The 27,462-nt window shown below is 53.8% G+C and overlaps 1 protein-coding gene across 1 annotated transcript; it reads left to right on the forward strand.

Annotated features, from left to right (window-relative positions):
• The first annotated feature begins 11,508 nt into the window (after positions 1–11,508).
• On the forward strand, positions 11,509–24,194 carry EN1 (engrailed homeobox 1). Its single transcript, XM_082466530.1, has 2 exons — positions 11,509–20,013; positions 23,119–24,194. The coding sequence occupies exons 1-2, from the start codon at positions 19,143–19,145 to the stop codon at positions 23,433–23,435; spliced, it is 1,188 nt and encodes a 395-aa protein (XP_082322656.1). The 5' UTR covers positions 11,509–19,142; the 3' UTR covers positions 23,436–24,194.
• The last annotated feature ends 3,268 nt before the right edge of the window (positions 24,195–27,462 follow it).

Consider the following 27,462-nt stretch of genomic DNA (forward strand, 5'->3'; position numbering starts at 1 on the left):
GTATTTGGAAATTTTCTTCAAGGGAGATCTGCCTCTTCTCTCCCATTCATTTATATTTTCAGTCATTTATATCAGTATGGACCCATGAATACATATTTATTTTATACTTTGGGTCACATTCCTATACTACTTTATTTTGTAGCTCAGAGTGTTCCAGCTTTACCTTCCGGAATTCTTTCAGTTGGCTCCTGTATACCCCTATCAATGTAGGTTTAAATAAATTTTTTGAGCACCTTCTTACTTTCTAGCAACACAAGATACTCCAGGCTCACCATGTATATTTCCTGTCCCAGTTCTAGAATTGGGTTTCTCCAAGGACCCTTGGCTCCTTATTGAAGAATGGCATTAGAAACCAAGATCTGGGTGCTAAGACGCTTGTTGTTACTGGCGTGTCATTGCTTCTAGGCCCTCTTAGCTTACAGAACAGGAAATACATGTGTGTATATTAACCTGTATATACATATGTGTATATATGCATATCTACAAATACTTCTTTATGTAATCATCTGTATAAGCTACACATGAGTTCATACTAATGTCTCCAACTCTAATCCATTACCACATGAATCATTCCCGCTTCTTCTCCTTGACTATTTGTAAATTCCCACTCCATCGATAAGAAACTCGTCTCCCATCATCTGCCACCTATTTACTTGATTGTCCAATTCCAGTGCACATGTTTAGTAATATCAGAAAAACCATTGCATGTCCCCCTGGGAAACAATTTTATTAACCAGAGTACAGTGTTTACGTGTACTTTTTTATGCCTTTAGTCTTACTTATTTCCAAAGTTGTTTAGATCAGCATCTTTCCCTACTCCCTCTAGTGGGGTTGTTTTATTCATTTGCAATACAATTAAATTCTCTGCGACAGTCTGCATCCCCCCATAGGATCCCCTGACCTCCTAGATGATTTTTTAAAATTTGTATATATTAAGGTTCCCTGTTTGTGCTGCAAAGTTCCATTGGCTTTGACAAGTGCATACTATCATGCATGCATCATCATGGTACCACACTTTTAGGTGGTAAAGCTATTTAATAATTCACCCCTGCCCCAAGCCCCTGGCAACCACTCAGCTTTCTACTGCCTTCTAGAGACATTTTTACACATGTATACCGAGAGACACAAATGAGAATTCTCACAGAAGCAAAGAACTAGAAACAACCCAGATGTCCATTGACAGGAGGATGGATAAATACATTGAACTATAGTGCAATAATGAAATCTCATACAGCTGTAAACATGACTCAAGTCCAGTTACACATTACATGGATGTCTTAGGAAAGTAATACTAAGTGAAAAAGCAAGTGCCATGGGACCTTATAATACCATTTTTATGAACCTCAGATGCAAGTAAAACTAAACAATATATAATCAAACCAGCTACTTAAAAGCAAAGAAATGAAAAACATAAAATTTACGTTAGTGATTAGTCCTGGCAGAGGCAGAAGGAGATGGGGGAGGAACAAACGCATAGAAGCAGGTCAGCACTGATGTTCTAGTTCTCGGGTGTAGTTCATAGGTGTTCATCATAGTATTATGATTTTAAATTTACATTTGAATACACATGCATACATGTATGTGTCAGATATTATATTAAATATTTTGAGTCGACGTAATCATACCTAATTTGTGGGATGCTGTGAGCATTAAATGAGATAGCATATGTAAAGTACTTAGTCTCCACCAATGACAACAACTGTGGTTGTATTATCACCTCCTTAGAAATCACGGTTGGTTATCTCTGCTCCATGTTGGGTCACCTCACATTAGGCCCTTTCTTGTAGGTGACCACCAGTGAGGGGTTATTTGAGTGTACTCCACCAACAGCTGAGATTCCACCATCAGCTTCATGGATTTGGGGAGCCAGAAGTGAGGTGAGAGGTCAGGTGCTACAGCCATTTGTTTTGCACTTGAGGAAAAAGGGGTCCAGAGAAGTAGAAAGACATTCCTAAGGCTAGCCAATTTTTTGCGAGATTTCCAGGCTTGAACCTCTGTCTTCCAGACAGACGTTTCTAGAGCTGTTCTCTTGGATAAGGAAAACCTCCCAGTGGGTTAGTGGGTTAGACCCAATATTGCAGATGTGGCAGAGCTGAAAGGAGGTGTAGAGGATAACAGGAGACATTAAGGGGGAAAACATTCTTCTGCAAGTGTAGTAATTCTGATTTATTAGCCCATCCAGTGTGGTAACTACAGCAAGCAGTGGGTAACCCCAGGATAGGGAAATGGGGACCGCAGGCAGCCTGTCGTTGGTGTAGTACCAAGCAATGGCCACATGATGTCACCAGAAGCCACTTTTTGGAAATAAGTCAACTAGGACTCCCAGCCTATTTCTGCCCTTTCAGTGCCTAGCTAGCAGAAAGGGAATTTCCCTGGAGCTCTGAGCCACCTCCATGCCATGGGGCTAACAAGAGAAGGAAACAAATAAGCAAGTCCTCAAAATAGCTTCAAAAGGGAAGGGTTTACTTAGACCAGCACTGTCCAATAGAAATATAATGTGAACCCTGATACAAGCTGAAAATGTAATTTTAAATGCTCTAATAGCCACATTAAAAGAAAATAAAAAGAAACAGATGAAATTAATTTTAATAATTTATTTTATTTAACTCAACATATTTAAAAATTATCATGTCAATATATAATCAGTATAATAATATTAATGAGATACTTTATTTTTGTCTTGCTAAGTCTTTGAAATCTGCTCTGTGTGTTTTCTTTTAATTTTTATTGAAATATAGTTGATTTACAATGTTGTGTTAGTTTCAGGTGTACAGCAAAGTGATTCAGTTATACATATACATGTATATCTATTCATTTTTAGATCTTTTCCGTTATAGGTTATTACAAGATATTGAATATAGTTCCCTGTGCTATACAGTAGGTCCTTGTTGGTTATGCTGCGTTTTAATTTACACTGACAGCCCATATCGATTCAGACCAGCCACACTTCAACTGCTCAATGGCCACATGGGGCCAGTGGCCATCGTACTGGACAGAACTGAAACAAAGTCACACGCACCAGCTCTGAGAAGCAGTTTACATACAGTGTGGAGGGATAGTTGGACCCAGGGGCATCCAAAGTGCAAGGCTGATTTAGCAATAGCACCAGGTCAGCCTGCACTCCCCCAGATTCCTTGCCACCTGCTGGATAATGCCTGAAATTCTACCGTCTGCTCCTTTGGGGCTTCATATCATTTAACCCCTAAATGTGACACACTATTCTCTTGTTTTACTCACAGGCCAGAGACCTGGGATCTGAGTTTATGGAAGGATGTGGGCCAGGAGGTCCTCCCTCCACGGGCAAGGGTACAGACCCAGAGGACAGAGGAGCAGCTTCTCTGGCCCACCAGAGACTTGTCAAAGAGAGTCCAAGGCCCTGTAACCCTCTCTCACCCACCCCTACCCCCAGTTAGTTTTCCTGACCCCTCACAGGGAATGCTCAGGACAACCGAGCTCGACGGCCCTCCCATCAAACTAGCTTCTGAGCAGAAGTGCCGGAGGAAGGCCAGCCCGCCTGCTCTGTGAGCCCAGTTCCTGCAATGCATCTACCACCCTGGCCCAGGACAGTGCGTCTGCACTGGACGGGGCAGTCTCGTCCACAGGTGCTGGGCCGGTTCCCCTGGACAGAAATGGGAATGATGTCCCCATGCTTCCTCTCCAACCTCCCGACCCCCGCCCCTACCCCCGCCTCCGCCTTGAGGGAGAATTTCAGTCTGGTGGTTTCTATAGGCCTTTGGGCCATTCTTCTGTAAGGACGCCTGTGGAGAAGGGAAAGGGGAACTCGATTTCCCAGGCTATTGTGGGACCTAGTAACATGCTATTATCTGGAGGAAATGTTGAACATTTCGGCTCCCAGGGCCAGACGGCCTACAGTGTGGAAATATCTGAATTTCTGGAGAGATATTGTTTTTCAGTGTCTGACACTGTGTTGACAGCCCACGGAGGAGGAGAAGGGCTTGCTTGCCGCAGTGGGATAGAAGCCACATTTCCTGAACAGCCCGCTCAGATCAGAGTGTTTTTAAAAGAATTAACCAACATTATGAAACAAAATGCTTGGGTACCCACAGCCCACGACAAACACAGCAGCCAGGGTAGAAATACAGATGCTGAATAAAGATCGGGAGTTCTGCATGATGAAAAGGATGGTGGCAGTGAGTGAAAAGGAACAAATAAAGCCAGCGAGGGAAAACAGTGGCTCTGGGCAGCACCACAGAACTGAGACCCTCGTCCCACAGGACACTGCTCGCTCTGTCCAGCCTCCCCCCTACCCCACCTTCTCTCCCCTTGGTCCAGAACCTGGCCCTGCTGTGTCGCCTCGACTCCACCCCACACTGCCCTCCCACCAACTGAAGGAAACCAAAGGACAGAAATTTAAAAAAAAATTTTTTTTTTGGCCATGAAATTCCTAGAGGAGGGAATGTTTTCTGGTGAGTAACATCTTCAGAAAAACAAAAAAGCTGACTCGGCAGCTGTTGCCAGAAGCTTATCGGCAATATCAAGTGTGTCTTACTTGGTGACTTATCTGATTTGGAAACAAATTCTTCATGATGCAGCAAGAATCTCACGTGGCGCCGCGTAAAACAACAACAAAAACAAAACAAACTTGTTGAAAATTTACAAAAGTTACACATGCATATTCATTCCCGTTTCCCCCCAAAGGTTCCTAGGAAAGAGTGAAATGGCAAAGTCTAGAATTCCTTTTAACTGTGCATTTGTGTTGTGTGTGTGAGTGTGTGTGTGTGTTGTCAGTGTCTGACCTTATAAACCTCTTCAGTTTTGACCATGAAATATCACATGGCCTAACCCCCAAACCCTAGCACTCCCACTGTTAATAGCACTCCTATTTGGACACCTTAAAAAAATACCCAGGAAAGCACCTGTTTCTGTATGATTTGTAAAAAGTTTTACTTTTAAAGGTAAGGTGTTTTTGAGTTACTGAAGCCTAGCTTAAACAAAACAAAGCACTGTGTTTTTAAAGTTTAACTAGACAAGAATTTGTTTCTTTTGAATAATAATTTTAAAAAGTCAGCTATTTTCTTCCCAAATGATGAGGGGTATGTCATCACATAGCAGTAAAGACTGAAAATCCAACCAAATTAGGTCTAACAAAAAATGGCAGCCGGAGGAGCCTGAAATTGTAACCTATTCCCCAAGTCACTGAGAAATAAAATTAGGGCAAATTGAAGGGTGAGGAGAGTAGCAGTAAAGTATCCAGGTTTTGACTCTACAAAACCCCTAAAAGGCCCAATGATTTCTGGAGGAAATTTCCAAAAGCCTCAATCATGAGTCACTGTAATTTGCTGCCCTCTGAGCCTCCACTGGTTTTGGCAGACTTCAGTGTCCCATATCTTCAGCCCAGCAGTAGTGGGGAAGCTTCAGCTGGGAGAGGATGGGGGTGAGGGGATGGGTGGTGGTGAAATTGCCTTATAAGGAAACTTTAAGTCCTGGGGAAGGCCTGGTGTTTCATCAAACTAGAAAAATGTTAAAGACCTGAGACCTCTTGCCCCTCCCATTGACAGTTCAGAGACAGAGGGGAGTTAGGGATGTGTGTTCCCTAACAGGACATCCTTCTATTTAAGCGTGAAGGGTAACCAGGGTATAACCCTCCTAACGGCTATGTCTTAACCAAGCTCTGGAAGATGGAAGACACCCAGATCACAAAGGTCAGACCTTGATGTGAGCACACCGTGGAGCCTGTCGGAGCCTGGAGGAAGCAGAATCCACCATGGGGGTTGCCACACCCTGGGAATCACTAACTTCCCACTTTACAGGTGATGGGCTCCAGTGTCAGAGAGGGCAGTAACTTTAGGACTCCCAGCCAGAATTAAACCCAGGTGATTTACAGGGGATGGGGGCAGGACCTAGAGTCCCCACCTTACACCTGGCCACTCAGAGCTGGGGCTCTGCAGCAGAAAGGACGGCTGTTCCCTGGGATTCTCTTAGACTCGCACATCTGGGCTCAGCATTGGGCTGTCTGGGATGTGCTTCCTGGCACATAATGACCTCCATCAAGATTATTATTGGCATTAGGCATTTACATGACACAATATTTTCAAAGCATTGTGCTGCCATTTAATTAGTTTTTCCTTGCAACATTCCTGTCGAGTCCACACTTGATAGCTGGGAGACTGACAGGGGGTTGGGGTGCAGGGAGAGATAAATGCTAAAGGTTGATGGAGAAGAGGGGATGGCAGCACTGTCTCTTGGCTTTCCTTCTCTCTGGTGACCCAGCCAAGATAAATAACCTCCCCTACTCCCTGCAGATTCTGCACTCCCAATCCCCAGAACCCCACAATCAAGGTAACTGTAACCTCCAGGACGGAGTGGGGATTCGGGGAGGGGGGAGGAGAATCTCTTTGGTGTATTTTGGCTCAAGGTTCAGACACATTTCCAAAAAAAAAAAAAAAGTCAAGTTCAAGTTCACATTCATTCATAACTACAGACACCTTCAGTCTCTTTCCAAATCTCCATTAAAGCAAACTGTGAATTTACAGGGTTGTGATTCCCAGACCCAGGGCAGCCTTGGATAGGATAGGAAGATTTTAGCATCTGACGAGTCCTAATTAGGTTTGTTAAAATAGAGTGGTGCTGGTCAGCGGACCTCAGAGTTGGGCTGTGAAAGGGGCAGCTTCTCCGCTCACTGCTCATTGGAGAAGTGGCTTCACTGGGGAAGCCACAGATCCCACCTTAGAGACAAGACCTCACAGCAAGGCCTCTAGTTCTGCTCCTGGGGTTCAAGGAGAAAGCTCCGGGGAAGACATAGAGGAGGGAGCCATGGCTGGAAGACTAAAACCCCAGGCGGTTAGCTTCGGGACGCACCACCCGGGGCCAACACCAGCCCCGTCCTCTCAGCCCACCTGCGCTTTTCTGAAGCGAGCTGAGGGCACCTCCTTTTCCTCTGCCTGGAAAGCCCTTTCACCAGGGCCCAGGGGAGTTGGAACCAATGGCAACCCCTTCTGCGAAGCACCAGCTACAGGTTCTCGGGATGGCAGTTTCCCCTTGCCTGCAGGTGACCTGGAGCCAAGGTAGAGAGGGATGGACCTGTGTCTCCTGGCGCTTCTTATCCTAGGTCTCCTCCTTCCCTCCCGAGAGAGATTCGCGTCCTTTCCTCCCCATTCCCACACTCATCCTGGTCAAGGGAGCTCCAAGACGTGCGAAGGGCTGCTGGGGCCTGGGAGGGGAGCGATCCCGAGGGGTGACGGCTGGGAAAGGCTGGGTCCCCGGAGTTTTGCCACTGGTCTCAACCACCGCCAGGACGCCCATCACCTGAACCGGACGGTTGAGGCGCAGGTCTGAGGAAGCCCGGGGACTTGTCCTCTGCGTGGGACCCGAGCGCCCTGCGCGTCCCGTCCGGGGTCCTCGTCCGCTGCCTGAAAGCAAGTCTGTAAAAGTCTGGGCCTTGGCGGTCACCCTCGCAGCAGCCGAGACCAGCCACTGAGCGTGGAGGCGCGTCCCAGCAGCTCCGACCTGCCCGGACCAGCTTTTCTGCCCCCTCGCCGCCCGCTGCAGCCAACCAAGGCCGAGTCTGGGCCCCTTCCGAGATCACTAAGCTCGGAAGCGCGAAGAAAGCACCAACAGCAGCAATGAGTGGCTGCGGCCTCCTCCGCGATGCGCCCCGGCGGGGCTGTCCGAGTGATGGAAACGGAAGGTCATCTCCCCGGAGAGGATTCCAGCCCCTGCAAGGGACGGGAGATCTGCCTACCCCGGGGAGGGCCGGGAAGCCCTGGGCTGAGGTCTCCCCTGAAGGAGCCCCGCAGCCAGACTCTGGCCCAGGGCCGGAATCCTGCCCGCCTTGAGCACCTGGGAGCGCTGAGGCCTCGCGTCGGTGCGGGGGGGAGGAAAATGATAACCTGCGTCCTCCCTGGGGCCTGGGGGCGACTTCGAGAGTGCCCTGAGCGGATTGCCCCCTTCTGGCTCCTCCAGAGCTGCGGACAGATTCTGCTTTCTATTTTCCACTTGCTAGGGGCATGCCCTTGGGCTACTTTACGACTCTCCGTGCCTCAGTTTCCTCCTTTGTAAACCGGAGAGGAGAAGCTACATATCTCAGTAGGTTACTGTAAGGATTAAATGAGCTAACCCAGGTGGAGAGCTTCGAGCTGCGTCCAAAGCACACCCGATGTCCTCTGGCTATCCACTCCTCAGCGTCCTAGCTTCTCTTCTGGAGAAAGGGGACCTTTAATCCATCTCTCTCTCTCTCTCTCTCTCTCTCTCTCTCTCTCTCTCTCTCTCTCTCTCCCCTTCCCCTTCCCCCCCATCTCTCTCCTTATCGCTCTGTCTCTCCCGATGGCTCTGTAGACCGGCAACATCTGAGTGAAGTGTGAGAAACGTGCAAAGTAAATCCGTTCCTTTTCTTATGTCTGTCCCACCACAGAGGTTAGCCTGAGCTGTGCGCACTGGAACCGGCGTTTTCCACCCCAGCGCGGACGAAGTTCCCGTGTCTCGGTCAGCTCTCCGCAGTGCACTCGTCACTGGCGTCTTGTGATTCCTGAAATCTGGGTTTCTTGGCCCGCCTGGGACAGTCCAGGAGGTGGTGGGATGGACACGGAATCCCTGCCTTTCCTCATTCCGCCGGGAGACAGTGTCCACGCGGCCACCCCCGCTCAGCCCACAGCGGCAGCCCAGGGCTCCCCTCGGGCCCCAGTGCGCGGGCCATGCGTACTAGGCCCAAGCCTGGAGTTCCCATCTCCCAGGCCGACCTGGCTTAGCACCGTGGCAACCAACAGGGCTTCAACACCGAGGCCAGGGGGCGCAAAGTTCGGAATTCCACGGGTCAGGTCTGAGGGGCTGGGAAAGCGCCCTTGCTGTGTGAGTTCCGCGGAGAACCGGGACCACCAACCTCCCCTCCCTCCCCACGCCGGCCACTAACGTGACTCGACCTCGCGGAAGCGGGAGAAAAATTCTGAGCCGCACAGACCGCCAGGACTTCAGGGCTACGCCACCAACGGACCCCTCAAGGTCTCGTTTCACGTTCACCAGGACAAGTGACCAGACCCTTGATTTTCTCATCTCCAGATAAGAACACTAACCCCTGGCCCTGAATCGCACTGTGCGCCGGTTGTCAAGACGCTGAAATTCACCACTTCCGAGGAGCCGGCAGCCCATAACGATTCCAGGACTCGCGGATCGAAAGACCAGAAGCGTCCCCTCCATTCCGAAAGCAATGGGTCCCAGGTTCAAAGCGGCAGCCCCTCTGGGTGTCCCAAGGGGAGTTTCTATTCCCAGAGGAGGGGATGCGCGCCTTCGCTCAGCTGTCGCCGGATGCAGCCGATCCGGCCTTGCGAGCTGCCACTGGCCACTCAGGAGCTGAGGACGAGGCTAGCGGGCCTGCCTGCTGCTCTGTCAGGTGCGGGCCGTTTGGGGGCCCCCCCAGTCGGCACGTCTAACCTGGGCAGAGGCAGGCTGTCTCAAGCTCGAGCTCCAGGCCTTGCGGAAAGGACCCACAGCCGGAACCCTCGCTTCCCTCCGCTACACAAACCCGGAACTCCAAGCAGGAGTCATAAGAGATCTCCCGGGAACTAGAGCAAAATATTGTCTCCCACCCCCTCTTTCCGTTCTTTATTAATTTCATGGAGAGTTCAAGGGGAACTGGCTTAAGGTCTGAGCTATCCTACATTGGTCTCCACGCCCGCCTGTTCTGCTCTTGCGACACCGTCTATCAAGGAGCCTCCGGTCAGGAGCTACCCCCTACCCCACCCCAGGGGTCTCAGAGTGTCCATGGCTTCAGCCGTCTCTCTAGTTCCGTCTAGCCTCTGTCCTTCCGGGTCCTCTCTGACACTGGCCGCAGTCCAGGGCCTGGGTCTTCTCTCCTAACCCTCCCACATGACTGTCCATTATGTTCTTCCTGACCCCATGACACCAGTCCTCCCCAGCAGTGTCCACACTGCAAAGTGAATGAAGTTTTCCTGTTAGATTCTTTTTTTTTTTTTTCAAGTTTAAGTAAATGGGCATTTATCAGGATTATTCGGGCCAAGGACCATCCTGACCCCACTCAAATGAAATCTTTGGACAACTGAGAAAACAGTAATATTAACTGAAGCAGGTATACATTAAATATGTATAAGAGATTAGGATATAAATGGCATATAAAGGTCCAGAATCTATTAAGAGCTAGAAACAAATACAAGACACAGGTGTCTACATATACTGCTTAGATTCAATGTTAGATTCAAGGTCAGAGTTGAGAGGGGATCAATATAATCCAGTGCTCTCAGTTTAGGAACAAGGAAACAGGCCCGGAGAAAGCCGGGGGCCTTCCCAAGTTCGCATGGCAGGCAGAGGCGTCAAAGGAATCCAATCGTGACTCCCAACGCAGGGCCCATCCCACTGCAACTCAGGCGTTTCTTTCTGCTTTAGGAATCACAGAGCAAAGAGCCCCTCATAGTCTTTTCTCTCCACTTTAGCTCTCACGAGGCGAGGGGATTCCAAGAAGGATTCCCTTCCGGGAATCCCGTAGTCTGTCCCCAGTCAGGTGTCGACTGTCAGGAAAGGGTCTGGTTCTCCCGGCCCTGGGAGTTCAAATCCAACCTCCCCCCAACAGCCTCGCGGGCCGGGGAGCTCCACACGGGTGCAGTTCTCCGAGAGCACCGATAGGTGGCGCGTTCCTCACAGGAAAACCGGCCGGGAATCCGCCCGCGCCCGTAAGACCCGGCTCCCTGCCCTACCCACCCGCCTAGGGTCCCTCTCCCGACGGAAAACGGACAGAAAGGGGGTGCAGCCGGGGGACTCGGGCTGGGTGCCGGAGGGTTTGAAAAGAAAGACCTTAGAAACCCTGATTCTAGCTCTTCGGCTCAGAGTGGCCTCACGCTCTCTTTTAAGAGGCCAAAGACCTTTGAGGGCAGAGGGTAAGGCTCTGCACACTTGGCCAGAGAAAACACCGGGACCCAACAGGGTCACCCCCTGTTGGGGTGTAGGGGGCGTTATCTCCCCTCAACGAGCGCGTCCACGCACCCGCTCGTTCACGCACGCTCGGCGGCTACCCTCCTCCTCTGCCACTATCCCCAGGCCCCATTCTTCCGCCTACTTTTTTTTTTTCTTCTTTTAATATTGGGGCACGGGGGGAGTAGGGAAGCCCGGCGCTTTTTCAATTGCGACGATAATTGTCCTCGAGATGGGTTTCTTAATCTGCTCATCCATTATTGACTTCTCTTCTAATATTTGGTTTTGCCGCTTTGATCGCCAGAAGATCACAGACTTGACTCCTTTGCATAACAATTTTGGGGCGGGCGTCCTTGGTGCGGGAGGGGAGGGACGTGCCTGGAATGGCTTTGGGGTCCGTATTCCATCCCTCCCCCCGCCCACCGCCCGTGAGGCCAGCCTTCCTCTCACTGACCTCCCACCCCTAACAGCACCATTCACGCCTGGAAAGTTCTGAAGGCGAGGGGGGGTGGGTGGAGAGGAAGCAGCTAGACCCAGCCCCGCCTCCCCCCCCCCCCGTGGGAGCAGGAACAGTAACGCCCTCCAGTGGGACCGACGACGGGAGGGATTGTGTTTCCCCCTCGCCTCCCACTGCATTCCCAGCCCCAAGAGATGTTGCCTCTTCTATCTCACAGACAGATTGGGGAGAGAATGCACCTTACTTGGAGGTGAATGGAATGGGGTTGGCAGGCGCGGGAAGGAGACCACGCTCTCATCTGGCACTTAGGGCGAGGGACAAAACTCAGATGTCCAAGGTTCCTGACGGCCTCTGTGGGACCCTGACCTAGTCCCTTCCCCGCTCTGGGCCTCAGTTGGCTCATCTGTGGAATGGGCTTTTGGGCTATTCTCTCCCCGAGGTCCCTTTGATGTTGACCTTGCCACGTGTTGCCCGCTCTTCCCCCAGTGGGGCCTTAGGGCTTAGGGATTGCACAGGTGGGTTTTGGTGGGGAACAGAGAACCAGTGGCTATTTTAATCAGGATTTAAACAACTACTTCCCTCTGCCTTTGCGTAGTTCAGTGATGGGGGCGGGGGAGTGGTGGTAGGGGAGGTTTGGGGTCAGAACCCTCTGATCGTTGCTCTTTCACACACCTCACTTGCAGAGCCTCGGTCGGAGGGAGTTGCTCTCAGGTTCCCAGCTGGCACGCAAACGCACACACCGAGACTGTACACAGGGCCACGCACAAGCACAGCCACCGGCGCAGAGCCCATGCACACACTTGCACACACGGACACAGCGCAACCACGCAAGGGTTAGAGGGACACGAAAAATGCACACAACCGTTTCGTGCCCACTGGCACACACGTACACACGCACCCACCTGGGGCCTCTCACACACACAGTCACGTACAAACACGCAGGCGCACGGCCGCACGGTCGCCCCCCACTCCGGTTTCTGCAGGAGCAGGGGAACAGGGAAGGTGGCCGGAGAAGGCCTCGACACTGCAGTGACCCCTCCCCCCCACCGCCGACCTCCCCCGCAAGCGATCCAGTCTGAGCTCGGAGGTGGGGCCGGGGGCTGGGGGGAGGCACGCCGGTGCTCGCCCCTCTTTCCCTCTCCTCTCCCAGGCGCGCCAGACTTCCCTTCCCCACCCGCCCCACTTCCAGCCCAAACTTTTCCCTCCCACACCTCCCCACCAGTCCCCCGCAGCGCCGATCTCGGTGGGAACCCGGAGTCCTCCCCGCACTCTCCCCAGGAAGGGGTTCGGGAGGCTGCACCCCGGAGAACCAAAGGGGGGCGCGGCCTGGCTCGTGCCCCGGGGCCAGCGGGGAGGGCGGAGGGAAGGCGCCGGCCGGGAGCCCGAGCGCCGAGAGCCGGGTGCGCGGACTTCTGCTTCCTCTTCCCGGGTCAGTGGGAGAAGAGCCCTGGGACCAGCCCTCACCCCTGTAGGAGTCGAGGGAAGAAGGATGACTGCTAACTCTGGGGCGAGCCAGAGAACACGGTTTTGGAACCACAGGGCACTTCTATGCAAAGGACTTGGATATCGTGGGTGATTTCTTCTTTTCTTGAGTTCTTTTTTTGACCACACCTTTGGAGTTGGGTCTGGACCTCCCGGGGAGCACGGACTCAGCCGAGGGGGGCAGCAGAACCCGGAAGCCACGCTGGTGCCTCTCACTCGCTCTCACAGCGGTACCCACCGGCGTGCACACTCCCGAGGCCAGTCGGTGTGGACCCCGACCCGCGCCGAGCCGGATCGAGGCGGGAGCCGCCACTCGGACAGGTGGGGACCTGGGTGGGCAGGGGGCCCCCTAGGCCTGGGGTCGCCAGGCTCTGGGAACCTTCTGGGGAGAAGGAGGAAGTGAGAAAAGGCGAAAAGCAAAATAAAGGAGAGAAGAAAATTCGAGCGTAGCAGCTGAATTTACTCTGGGTTTTTTTTAGGCGGGGGAGGGTGCGAACATTAGGGTTTCGATTCTGGGGTTTGGGTGGAATTCAATGTAAGGAGAAAAGCAGGATGTCTGATTAAAGTGAAAAATATAGAGAGGAGTATATGTAGTCGCCTTGCTTTCGGGAGCCATGAGCTCTAAAATTCCCGGCTCCGGGGGGCCTGGCTGATTGCGTGGTACAGCTTTAGGGTGGTTTGGGGATACCGAGGAGAAGGTAAAGGCTCCTTTCCGTAATCCGAGCCGAGGGGCCCTGCATCTCGCTCCCAACGACCCCGAGCAGCCCTAAGCCGACGAATCAACCCGCCGGCAGCGACGGGTCTGGTGTCTGCGCCCTGGTGTCCGGGATGTCAGGAGCCGACCCCGTGCTCAATTTTCGGGAGTCACTGAGATGTTTCCCCCATTTCCCATAGTCAAGCGGAGAAAGGGCTTAATTTTCTCTGCTTGTGCGGCTTTAAAGGGGAAAAAGCAAACACCAAAACAAAAACTGACTCTAGAACAAAAAAATCCGTGCTGTGAACTGCCCCTCCCTCGGATAAAAGGGAGAAAACCCTGAGGGGAGGCAGGATGGTAGGGGCATAAATCCAAATATTGAAATCCCCAAAGGTGACAACCTCCCACAGGAGGCTTTTGGGTGGCTTTCTAGGAACCTGGACATTTATAGCTGTACTTCTTGCACACAGAAAAAAAGAGAAATTCTCCCTGCCTCCCCCCCCCACCCTAATCTTCTAGGTTATCTACAAATAAAGCAGCCGCCCCAATTTCTAGAGTCAACAGAACATTTTATTTCTAGGGTTTGCCTCCCATGCACTGCCCCACCCACCTCAGCTTTATCCCTTCCCCTGCCTCCCCCAGTTCCACTCCAAGCTTCCGGCAGAACCAATACCCAAGGAATCCCCCTGCACCCACCCACCTCCACATTATTATCGCCTCCAAATGAAGACCAAAACCCCAAGCGCTAATTGAATTAGTCTATTGAAAGGACTGTCAGGTACAATGACGTGGCCCGAGGCCCTACATTTCCCAAGGTCTATAGGCTTTGGGGACCTGCGATGTATAGTCTGACCTTCCGGCTCATAATAATACCGCAGCACTTGTAGCAGAAATCTCCTCGCATTCACTCCCAACAAAACCTCTGGTCACCCAGTCCCCGTAGGAAGGCTGCCCGCTATTGTGTTACGACAACTCATTCATGTCCCGCTCCACGAGGCCCCACCGCCATCTGATCTACACTCGAAATGCGATTACCACCATGTGCATGCAAACGCTCGCACTCTCGGCCCAACGCACGCACGCACGCCTGGCCAGGCTGCGAGGTTTTCTTTCACAATTCTCCTCCTCACAACCATCCACAAAAGAGAGGTGGAAGCAGGCAGGACCGTGACATTTGTCTCTGCCTAAACGAAATCCAAACTTCTGTGGAAATGTGAGATGGAGGGAGACTTCTCTTTTCTGAACAGCATACACCCAAACCCTCAGGAAACACATTTCTCCATGCCCAACTGGTGGCGCAGACTCGGGGGTACACACTGATGTGTACATACACGAGCCTCCAGCCATGCACACAAACACACAGACACACAAACAATGCTTTTATGGACTCATTTCTCTCTCTTTGGTTCTTACATACACAAGCAAATAGACACGAATCCAGGCTCCTACCCCTCACAGCCAAGGGCCACTCTCCACATCCATAAGTAGTTTTTGCAAGATTGGGAAACAAAGGAACAATATCCCAGCCTTCACTGTGAGAAGCACTCATCACGATCCCCTCATCATTTTGACCCCCACACTTCTCTAGCATCCCCCAGACACACAAATACTCTCCCCTCGGTTTGGCCAGGTGCCTTTCGCTCAGTGGAAGGCCCTGGTTAGCTGCAATAGAGGAAGTCTGGGAGTGGGAGGGAGGTAGGAATTTTGGGGGGTTCCCCTGTCTTTCTTACCCCACCCTCCGCTATTGAAAGCCTCTTTGGGCTCCCTTCTTCCTTCAGTGAAGTAGGGAAAGAAATGCCCCCATTGGCATTTAAAGTTCTTTTATTTCTCGTCATTCTCCACTTTTATGTGGGCTGGGTATGGAAGTGGAACTTGGGGACAGTCAATTTATTGCAGAGGTATAGCTAGGTCAGTGGCCTCCTGTGGGCCATCTTGCCCCAGCAGAGCTGCACAGCTCAGAACTTCAGGTAATGGAAATGGGCACCGTGTGTCTCCAGACTTCCATATCTTTGGCCCAGGAGCAGAGGGCATTTGGAGAAAAGGGCTCCATTCCATTTGCGTAAATTCTCCCAACCTGCTTCCTGTCAGTCCACCTCCCTACCTGGACTCTATCAAGTTGGAAGAAATGCCTTAATTCTCAAAGGCACAAACCAGTACCCCAAAAAGGACTGCCACAAAAGTGTACTCACATGTGCACACACATTGCTCCACACACACCTAACCCCTTTACCCACATGCTTGTACACACAACTCACCCTGCCCGTATTTGCTCACCCACAGGCACAGTCCTGGGCTCACTCCGAGTCCTCTGGACCCTCACACACCCACCTGGGTCAACATTTGCTCACTCTGACACCTTACTGTCAGGCTTGCCAGGACACCAAACCGCTAACACCGAGTTCCCAATAATAGGTCCATTTTCAGGAGGTAGAGGAGGGCGTGGGCTCGGACGGGGGTCACGGAGAGCAGGAGGCTCTGGGTGCCGAGCATCCGGCGAAGGCCTGGCCTGGGGGAGGACCGGGGTGGGGGGGGGAGGACCGGGATGGGGGGCGAGCCAGCGCGCCGAGCGCCGGCGCCTAATCCAGCCGGAGCTCGCGGGCTGCGGGGGCATTTATCATCCCATTACTGTAACAAATCCGGGCTCCACTACATGAAAGGTAAAATGAATTACCGACGTTAAGCCGTCAATAAAGTCATTTCTGTAAATGGTGTCTCCAAAGGGCCGCCGCATTATTCAGCTGGCTTTATCAGCTGGCTGGAAATTACGTGGAGGAGCCGGGCCGCGCGGCGCGCGGGGCCGCTCACTTTGATTAAGCGTCTTGCCAGCGCGATGTGACAGAGCTTTTGACCAGGGTTTTATTCACAAGCCTGTGATGAACGCCAAGCTGATCAGGCGGAATGAAGAGTAATTAAAACCTATAAATTATCTTCCGCAGCCCTTCTCGAGGCGTCTCCTGCAGGCGAGATAAGGCGTCGAGACCCTATTTACGGCGCTGAAAGGGACCGCAGCGCACAAAAGCTACGCGGCTAAATAGGATATTGATAGTGTCCTAATTAGAATTTAATTAAGTACCCACGCTCGCTTGCGGGATAAAGATTTCAATTTTGCGAACTTAAATATAAATAAAATCCCACCCCCATTTCGGGGAGAAAGGGTGGGGGGCACCGGGAGATTTCGGGGAGCCCTTGGGTGTAGAACTGAGGAGGGCCCCGGGAGACTCCCAGGTGCAGTTGGGGGGCGACTTGGGAGGTTTGTGTAGATCACGTCGGGCCTGCTTTAGAGCAGCGTTTCAGAAAGTGGTTCTCGCTGCCCCCGAGCCGCAGAGAAGGTCCAACTAGGAACTCTGGGAGCCCGAGTTTCAGAAGATCCTCGGCTGACCCGAAGATGCAGCCAACTATACGAACTCCCGCTCTCCACCAGCCCCTTTGAGAAACTTCGGCTAGTGCGGTGGTTCGGCTTATTGTGATTTTCGTTTTATTTTCTTCCTAACCCTCTGTGACTTTTCTGGGTACAGGGGATTATTTTGCATGTTTCCGCTAGACGACATCCCCAAAGAGATCCTTTCTCCGCTGTCCCAGTTAAGGATGGTGGTCAGAGCCAGAGGCTCGCTGGAGCTCCGAGACAACATCCCCTCGGAGGCCTCAGTTGCTGGAGTTTTTTTAGCTACTCTCGAACCGAAGGCTTCAGCATACAGTCGGATCCTGGCCCTCCAAAAAGGCTCGGCAGACAAACCCCGCCGATGTCCAATGCCTCACTTTCCCCCACCCTGTCCCTCGCAGTGGGAAAACTTTTGGGGTGCCTCGACCAGGAAACAGTGAAAAAGAGCCCAGCGACTGGAGATGAATCTCCGTGAGCGTGGGAGCGGCGGGAGCCCCTGCAGTTCCCCCCAAAGCTTGGGAAGAATATTCTGGGCTAGAGCGAGAGGCCTCCACGGAGTCGGGAGCAATCCTAGGAAAATCTGGGCCACCGGGGGAAACTCGCTGTCCAGCAGGCTAGGGCAAATACCTGGGGTGCAGTACTTTTGTTTGATTTCACTTTGCAGGGAAATCTAACACGGAGGTTGCCCTGAGCCAAAAGCCGGGGCCTCGCGGGTATCCGCACCCTGACTTGCTTGGCCTAGGGGCCGATGGGACAGCTTCGACTCCGGCGGCCAGGGAAGGACTGGTGCTCGGGCTCTCTCGTGCCCTCTGGGCCTGGCTTTACGGCGGCAGAACAGCTCTTGGGGGTTGTCGAAGGTCCCGCCAGGGAAAGGCATGGGTACGGATATCCCGGGAAGGACACGCAGTGCAGCCGGCCAGCATACACTACAGACCTTCAAACAGACGGTGCTAGCTAGGCGCAGCTGGCCTCGGGGTTTGCTATTTGTTAAAAATAAACTGCTCCTCTGAAAGTAACCAAATCTAGGTCTGTTTCACATCTCCGACCCTCCTCGTCTCACCCCTCCCCCTCCACTACACACACACACACACACACACACACACACAACATACACCATATAGGCACACCCCGACAGAGACAGCAACCTTTCACCCTTAATAACAGCAAAAAAAAGCCAGAGCAATAAAATAAAAGGCTGCTTCTTAGGCATGGGGGTTGCCAAAAGAGCCGATTCCCCTGTCTCCTGACCCTGCGCCTGGCGCGCACGCACCCGTAATCCTGCATTTCTCCAACAAGTTGTTTATGGAGTTGCTTCCCTATTTGCCTACACCCCGAAATTCAACCCTCCTCGGTCTCCTTTGCCCGTTCCTCGGTCTTGGCCCGAAAGAGGGGGAGGGGCTCGGGTGCGGGTTGGGGAGGGCGGGCCGGACACGCGGGGCCCGCGCCGCGGCGCCCCCTGTCCACCAGCGGCTGCCGCCCCCGGATTATTTATCCGCAAAGTCCCGAGCGCTCCTATTGGGCCGAGGCCCGGGTGTCAGCGCGAGTCCTGGCTCGCCATTGGCCCCGCACACGTGCGGCCCTGACTCACGTGCTTCCGGTTTGAAGGCAAAAAGTGTGCCTGGGTGATTTTTTTTTAAGCGAGAGAGTTTGAGCAAAGATCCGAGCTGTCAGAGATTTGAAAAAAAAAAAAAAAAAAGGCAGCCCCGGCGCTGGCGGAGACGCGCTCTCCCTGCAAAAAAAGCAAAGGCGATTAAAGGCGCTGCCAGCCTCGCGCTCTGGGCACAGCTGAGCGTGACACTCGGGGAAGTCAAACCCCTCAGTACTGCCTAGGAAGACGGCTAGACTTTAAAGACTATTTTTTATCTTTAAGAAAAAAAATCTTGGAGATTTTTTCTTTTTTATTGCTTTCTTTTTCCTTTCCTTTTTTTTTTTTCCTCTCTTTTTGGCCGTGGCTTACTCCCCATTTAAAACAAATCATTGAATCTGGTTGCAGAAAGAAAAAAGAAATAGCCAAGTGTCTCCATATCTGGATGTCTACAAATTAGAGGGAGAGACAGCGAGATCTGCTCGATAAGAGCGAGCGATCCAGGCCAGGCGCCTGGGCTTTTCTTTCTGCACCCGCCCCGTGCCTTCGCTGGGGCTTCGCCGGCCTCCTTCTTCCGCGCACCCCCACGGGCCGCTGGCAAAGTGGGGTGGGGAGCGAGGCGGGGGGGGCGGGGGCCGGCGCGGCGGCCGAGGCGGCGGGGCGGCCGAGCATGGAAGAACAGCAGCCGGAACCTAAAAGTCAGCGCGACTCGGGCCTCGGCGCGGCGGCGGCAGTGGCGGCGGCGGCGGCCCCCGGCAGCCTCAGCCTGAGCCTCAGCCCCGGCGCCAGCGGCAGCAGCGGCAGCGATGGAGACAGCGTGCCGGTGTCTCCGCAGCCCGCGCCCCCCTCGCCGCCCGCGGCGCCCTGCCTGCCGCCCCTGGCCCACCACTCGCATCTCCCCCCGCACCCCCCGCCCCCGCCGCCGCCGCCGCAGCAGCATCTCGCGGCGCCTGCTCACCAGCCGCAGCCCGCGGCCCAGCTGCACCGCACCACCAACTTTTTCATCGACAACATCCTGAGGCCGGACTTCGGCTGCAAAAAGGAGCAGCCGCCGCCGCAGCTCCTGGTGGCGGCGGCGGCGGCGGCCGGAGGAGGCGCAGGAGGAGGTCGGGTCGAGCGTGACAGAGGCCAGACCGGCGCAGGTAGAGACCCTGTCCACCCGCTGGGCACGAGGGCGCCAGGCGCCGCCTCACTCCTGTGCGCCCCGGACGCGAACTGTGGCCCACCCGACGGTTCCCCGCCAGCCACCGCCGGCGGAGCGAGTGCGTCCAAAGCTGGGAACCCGGCGGCGGCGGCGGCGGCGGCCGTGGCAGCGGCGGCGGCAGCAGCGGCGGCCAAACCTTCGGACAGCGGCGGTGGCAGTGGAGGCGGCGTGGGGAGCCCGGGAGCGCAGGGTGCTAAGTACCCGGAGCACAGCAACCCGGCCATCCTGCTAATGGGCTCAGCCAACGGCGGGCCCGTAGTCAAAACTGACTCGCAGCAGCCCCTCGTGTGGCCCGCCTGGGTCTACTGCACGCGCTACTCGGATCGTCCGTCCTCCGGTGAGTACCCAGCCCCAGGCTGCGCCGTGCCTTTCGACTCCGCGGACGCCGCCCTTAGAACTCTTAGCCTCCGGGTTGGGGAGCATGCCGGATCTCGGGCGTCCTCTTCTCTCACGCCTGCTTCCTCCTCCTTGACCTCGGTCTCAGTCACAGTCGAGCCCCTGGATTCTGCGGCCACCTCCCGGGAGGCTATAGCTCATGGCACGGGAAGCTCGAACCTTCGGTTTTGAACTCCGAGCACTTCCGGCCTTCTTTGTGTTTTACCTTTATTATTCTTAGGAAGGACACAAGCAGTCGTTGCTTCTCCGTCCAGGGAAAGGGGTTTTTAGAATCAGCGAGAAGATGGGCCTAGAAATCTGGGTCTGAAATCCCGCCAGCCTGGTTCTGCGGAGGCCGAAATCGAGCAAAAGCTTTGATTAGAGTAATAATTTTCACTTTGTGTTCTTACAGACACAAACAGCATATCGATATTTTCTGCGGAGAGCTCACTTGCATACAGATAGATTTAAAGAGACACAGGAAGAGAGAGAAACGCGTCAGATCGTCCCTCTTCCCCAGGCCGGGTAGCCAAGAGAGTCTGACCCGGGTGGGTGGAATTCAGGGAAGGGCGGTTGCCGAAACGGTGGGTGCCGAGAGCCCCTGGCCCCTGGTTTTCTAGAGCTGACAGACAGTGGGAGAGAAGACAGGCCAGGCTCAGGTCAGAAAGCCGGGCCGAGGGCATGAGAGCCCCCCTCCGCCCCAGCTTCTACGGAGCACGCCTCGCACATCCTCCCGGCCCTGCCCCTTCCTTCTTTTACTCCTTCCTTTCGCACGTCTGCCAGATAGCAGATTTCTGTCAGCCATAGGCCCGTTTTTCTCGATTATCCTTCGGCCCTTTACCCACATACTCCTTGCGCTTCGAGAACCCTAAGCTGAGACCTACTGTGGGACAGCCGCTAGGCCCCGGGAGAGGAGACTGCGGCCTGCCCGCCTCCCCGGACTGCAGCTCCCGGGAGACCGGTGGGCGCCACGAGGAGGGCGGCAGGGGTTCTTGGCCTCCGATTGGAGTTCCAGCCACCTGGGTCTGTCTGGCAGGAGGCCGGGCACGGCGTAGTGGTGCGCCGCTCTACTCTGGCTGGTCTCCGCCTCCCCACCGCTGCCGGCTGGGCGCGGATCGATGCGCACTATCAGCCCCCGCCATCTCGAGCCCCGTTATTGACACGTCGGGCTCCCTGAACCTCCGAAAAGCTGCTTTGATTGACTCGCCTGGTGGATAGAGTGATTGAGCTGTCAGGCCGTGAGGCTCGGGCTGGCCAGGAGGCTACGATTTTATTACAAGTGTTCCTGCCTTTGCGCGCGCGCGCGCACACACACACACACACACACACACACACACACGCACACACACAACAACAACACACTAACCACGTCCGGGACGCACAACGCGCAGCGGGGTCTTTCTGAGGATGTACACATTTCCTGGGCCATCTCTGCTCGCTAGGCTAATGACCACACTAAACCAAGGCCTTCCTCCCGTCCCACCCCGCCTCCCAGTGCTTTCTGCACCGGGCTCAGGAGTGGGCTTTGTCTTTGTTCTTGGCTGCTTTTCTTCTTACGAGCCTGGGGAGGCAGGGTGCTGGCTCCTTCTCCTGCATGGGCAGTTCAGGGAGACGAACCCCAGCGCAGACCTGCGGGTCGGCCAGGCCTGGACTTTTTTGTCACAGGACAGCTGGTGACCCCAGCGCTGGTCTGCCCCAGAAGCCAGCTGCCCAGTTTGCCCCTCTGTTGCTAGGTTTGGAGATGCGGGGGAAGATCCTTCTTCCAGACAGTTTTATAGGTTAACAGCCCTGACAGGGACTTCACTTGACTCAGGAAGCTCCCATAACCATGGCAGGGCCCAGCAAGGAAACGCCAGGAGACTTGGGTGTGCAGGCTGATGGGCAGAGGTGCAGGCTTCAGGGTCAGCCTTCTTCTCTCTTTTGCCTTTTCTCTTCAGGGCTGGGCTCCGTAGCAGCCCTCTTCGCAGACTAGGTTCTGAGGAACACTTCACTTTCCTAGGAAGGTTTCCTGTGGCCTCTTCCTATACCCATCTTAGAGGCAAAGCACAGATTTTTGTCGGGATTGTCCCACTCTGTGTCCCTCTGCCCCTGTTTTGCTCGTGGATAAATAACCTTGCATATAGGTGGGCAGGGAAAGCAGCTCTGGCTTGCTTTTGTTATTCAGTCTTCAATCCTGAAATTGCAGCTTCTGTGTCCAAAAGAGAGATGAGGGAGACGTGCCTGTGCTGCTGGATGCAGGAATGGGGAGGGCTCTTTCTTTCTTACTGGCACCATCCAAGGGACAAAACAGAGAACTCAGGGGCCAGGGCACGTGGGTAAGGCATACAACCGGGTGAAGGCCTTTTCTCCCTTTTCAGGGAAACGGGTGGCCAGCGTCTTGCTGGGACTCTATAAAGGGCTTCGTTTTAGGCCATAGGGACAGAAGAACAGGTCGAGAGAGCAGATGCTGAATACTTTGGAGCTAGACAGGTCTCTGACAGCGCCCTCCTTATTCCCTTGTTTTCTGGAGTCAATAGCTACAAGCAGATGGGGTCTTGTTGTAGGTGTGTGGGTGTAGGTGCGCTTCTTGAGGAGGGGGAGAGGATTGGCTTTCAGGCTGGCGATTTCCCCAAGGCAGTCCTGTCCTAGTGTCTTTACTACAGTGTTGAGCTTCTTTTTATTCCGGGACTGTGAAGACAGCAGGCCCCTGATCTCCAACTCTAGGTTGGGCCGGATGGAGCTTCAAATATCTCTCCATCTTGGACTCTGTGATTTAAGCCTATCACACGGCTCTCCTGTGCTGAACTGGGGTGTGGGTGCGCACACAACTTCGGCCAACTTGTCTCCGTGACCCTTCTGGCATCCCAGAGGGGAACCCAGCGACCCCAGTAGCCAGCCGGTTGATCTAGGGGCTAGCGGGCGAGGGGGATAGGTGGGGGGCGGCGGCAGCGGGGTCTCGGCTAGCGCCCGGGAAGCGCGGGGCGCGATCCCCGCTCGGCTCCGCAATTCTCACCGCTTCCTCTGCCCTCTTCCCCCTCCCCTCTGCCCTCCGTCCCCACCTCCCACCCGTTCCTCTCCGCCGCTGCAGGTCCGCGCACCAGAAAGCTAAAGAAGAAGAAGAACGAGAAGGAGGACAAGCGGCCGCGGACGGCGTTCACGGCCGAGCAGCTGCAGAGACTCAAGGCGGAGTTCCAGGCGAACCGCTACATCACCGAGCAGCGGAGGCAGACCCTGGCCCAGGAGCTCAGCCTCAACGAGTCCCAGATCAAGATCTGGTTCCAGAACAAGCGCGCCAAGATCAAGAAAGCCACGGGCATCAAGAACGGCCTGGCGCTGCACCTCATGGCGCAGGGACTATACAACCACTCAACCACTACGGTCCAGGACAAAGACGAGAGCGAGTAGCCGCCGCCGGCAGGGGCCGCGCGGTCCGGCCGCCGCGCCCGCGCCCCCTCCTGGTACCGCCACCGCCGCCTTGCCGGCCGCCCCACGCCCGGGGAGAAATAATCAGCGCAAAGGAGGAGGAAGGGAACAACAGGGAAAAGAGAAAGAAAGGGGTCCACAGGACGGAGAGTTGCGTTGCAACGAGACATTTTTCCAAAGGGAGAAAGACTCGGACAGGTGCTATCGAAAAATCAGATCAGTTCTCTCTTCACAGTATAAGGGACGAAACTGCGAACTCCTTAAAGCTCTATCTAGCCAAACCGCTTACGACCTTGTATATATTTAATTTCAGGTAAGGAAAAGAATTATGTGTAGCGATCTCTATTTGCTGGACTTTTTATTAATCTCCTTTATTATTATTGTTATAATTATTATAATTATTATAATTATTTTATCCCCCGCCTCCGCCTCGCTGCCCCCAGCCCAGTTTCGTTTTCTTTTGAATGTTACTGCTTCTCCGGTGCCTCCCGCCCCGCATCGCTGGCCCTCGTTTCTCTGGGACTTTTCTTTGTGTGCGTGAGAGTGTGCTTCCTCGCGTGTCTGCCCTTCTCCCGGCCTCTTCTGTCGGTCTGTCTGTCCTGCCCCCCACCCCTTTCGTTTTCCGGAGACTTGTTGAGAAATACGACCCTACAGACTGCGAGACTGAACCGCCGCTACAAGCCAAAGATTTTATTATGTTCAGAAACCTGTAGTCTGAAATAAAGTGTACGCTGTGCTCACGAGCGGCTGGCGGCCCTCCTCTTTGCGGGCTGGGGAAGGGCGAGGGCGCAGGCACACGGCGGCTCGGCGCACAGCGCGCGCTTACCGGGCCGGGAGCCCCCGCGGCTCGGCCGGGCCTTAAGATCCATCACCACACAACGAATACGGGGCGCCAGGGGGGGGGCGCGGTGATAGGGGCGGCCCAGACCCGGGGATGGCCCGGGTTTGGAGGGTCTGCAGGGACACTCTTGGTCTCCGATTGCCTTCAAAGGAGCCCAAAGGCCGGAAACCCCCAGTCCTGACTTCGGAAACACTGCCGGGCTCTTGGGCTGCTTCCCGCGCAGAGCCAGGACCGGCCCGGCTGCAGCCTGCTCTGGTTCAACCTGCTCCTCGCTCCAGCTTGCTGCTTTTCTTTCTCTTTTTTTTTTTCTGATGCGAGTTTTGCTGGAGGTTTTCTCCTCTAGAAGCAGAAGGCCTTCCCAGGGCGGGGCAGCGGTGAGGGGCTGCCTCCCCTCCCGAGCGAGGGGGCGCCTCGGGCTGCCTGGACTTCACGCTCTTCGTTCGGAGAAGTGATTTCGTTGACGAAACGGCTCGTCGAGAGCGGCACACAAGCCTCGCGGGGCTCGGAGCTCCTGGCTCCGTAAAACCGGGAGAGGAGGCCCGGATGCTGGGAAGCTCTGCAGAGCGGCAGCCCCTCGGTCCGCTGCTGCCGGGATCGCTCCGGCCCGCGACCTCCGACGTGGGCACAGGCCTGACTCCACACTAACCCAAAGCCTAAGCAGGGTCCCTTTCACAATCCCAACAAAGCCTGGCTTGCTTTCTGACCGAGAGGGGCGCAGACACACGACCCCCGGGCCCCCAGGACCCCCGGACTTAATAGAGGGAAATGTCTGGACACTTGCTCCAGACCCTGGTGCCCAGACTTCTTGGGTAGCCCCTGGACCCCGCCATTCAGGGACTAGGAGGAGGAAGGGGAGGTCCCTTCTTATTTCCCTTTGGTCCAGGATTTTTTTTAATGGTAACTTCTGTTCTCTCCGCTTTCCCCTGTCTTCTGTAGTATGTATGTATGTACCTGTACTCGTGTGGCCGGATACGTAGGTGTCCCGAAAACCTCATGTGCATATGTGATCACGTGTAGATAGATATTGGTGCGTCTGAGTACTCCACCGGGTTTTGTGTATTCCTGCGTGTGTGAGTATTATGCGATTGGGTGTTCATGTCTCTGTAATTAGATGCACACTTGGATGTTTGTGAGTTCACAGTGTGTGTGCATATGCTTATTTATGTTTGCAGGTGTGTTTGTGCACACATGGGAACTCTGCCTCTGTGCTCTTCCCTTGGGTTTCTTTCCTGTTTGTTGGATTGATTTTGTGAGAAGTGGGTATGACCAGTGTCTGCCTTTTTTCTTGAAAAATTCCCCCTGATTTTGGCCTATGTCTGGGGGAAGTGACAGTGCTAGGTGCCAGGTCTAGGAAGCCAAAGGACCCTTGAAGTCCCTGATCAAGGCCTTGAGGGGTTGGGGTTCAGGCACCTGGAGTTGGAGAGCATATTTGACATTGCCATGGGTTCCCAACTTTACTGCAGTAAATCTGTTTCTTCTATTCCTTTCACACCTTTCTGGGGTGTGTGGAGTAACCTCTGCACATAATAGGTGCTCACCCAATCCTTGAGTGAAGAGTTGGAAGCAGTGAGGTGGGCCCTTCCCTGGGGATGGCCCAGGTGAGTTGTTTTCTAGTGGCTGGAAGGACATCCTTTGCTTTTCTCGGGGAGGAGGATGCGGGCCAGGAGCCTGGAATCTCCAAGCTCTCCAGGGCTTTGGGTTAGGGGGTCTGAGACCTGAGGCCCAGGGTACCCCTTCCCGAATCCAGACAGCTCAGAATATCAAGAAGTTTCCCGGCCACATCCAGATACGATGTTGGGGGTGCCCAGTTCTACAGAGAAGCTTACTTCTCTGAATGCCTAGAAACTGAGCTGCCCTTCCTTCTCCCTTCCTCAATGTGGCCCCTTAGGGTACCTATGCCCCTCAAGATCACTAGATCCAGAGCCTGGGGCAGGGGCCAGCTTGAGCAGCAACTCCAAGAAGCATCCTGTTCCTTGAGGCTCCTCTTTATCTCTAGCAAGAGATCAAAAGCCAAGAGTTCTCCCTCTTCACCCTGGGGAAGAGGAAAGAGGTGGTTACCTCTCCCCACAGTTATATCAGTAAAGTGTATAAATGTGTCATTATTATGTAATTTGATTTCTGGCCCATTATCTCCTTTTATCTTCCAATCTCTATGGGTAAGCAAAATTTTCTTCATTTTTCAGATGAGAAAACTGAAGCTCTGAGAACTTAAACATTTGGTCCATGCCTCCTCTGTGCCCCTGTGTCTTCCTCTTTGTCACATCTACTCATTACAACTGCCTTTTTCTCAGGAATCTGACCAAGGCCCTGAAGTCATCGTCCAGAATGACTTTCCTATCTTCTCTCACTCTTCCCCATCCCCACTGGAAAATCCTCCTGATTGGGGCAGAGACGAGGGAAGGAGGACTCTGGTCATATCTCTTTCGTGCACCCCTACTAAAAAAAGAAAGTAATAATAAACATAAGCAGGCATCGATTTCTCTGATTTATGGGGCTGGTTTAGCCAGCTGCCTGTGTATTAAAGTCTGGGGCTGCATCAAAATAAATACTGGAGTGTGCTATCCCAACTTCCTTATTTTCCACCTTTTTTTTTTTTTTTTTTTAAGATTGGATTGAACCATAAACTTATATGTTCCTCAGCCCAGGAGGAAATACACACTAGCCAAGTCTAAACAGTATTGATCCCTGGCTCTTTCTTAGGGCAAAGGTCTCTGTTTTCTTCCTGGAAACTCCCTTTCCTTTGGTAGGGTCAGGAGGAGGAGGAGTGGATGGGGGTGGACGAAAGAAGGGGTATTTGGGTGTATGGGGCTGCGTCGTAGGTCTGTGTTAGCTTGTGTGTTCGTGTGTCATATTGTGCGTGGCCATTCACATAGGGGTGGTATTGAGTACATTTATTTAGGCTTGGGATGTGGAAGTGTGTGTTTTGAGTGTATGGGTGCCAATAGTGATTGTTTGGTGTTTGTGGGTGTGTGTATATATGCCCAGTTCTCTGGCCCTCTAGGCCAGGCAGCCCAGGGTACAGAGCAAGAGTCACTTGCTAGCTTACCCTCTACCTGGCCCTCACAGCCCTGTCACCTGTGACAGGGCTTCCAGAGATGATATCACCAGGGAGCCCACTGTGCCCCAACGCCCTCAGTAGAAGGGTCTAACTGCAGGGGTAGGGGTGAA

Source organism: Balaenoptera physalus, assembly GCF_965194825.1.
Source record: "Balaenoptera physalus genome assembly, chromosome: 6".
Lineage (NCBI taxonomy): Eukaryota > Metazoa > Chordata > Mammalia > Artiodactyla > Balaenopteridae > Balaenoptera > Balaenoptera physalus.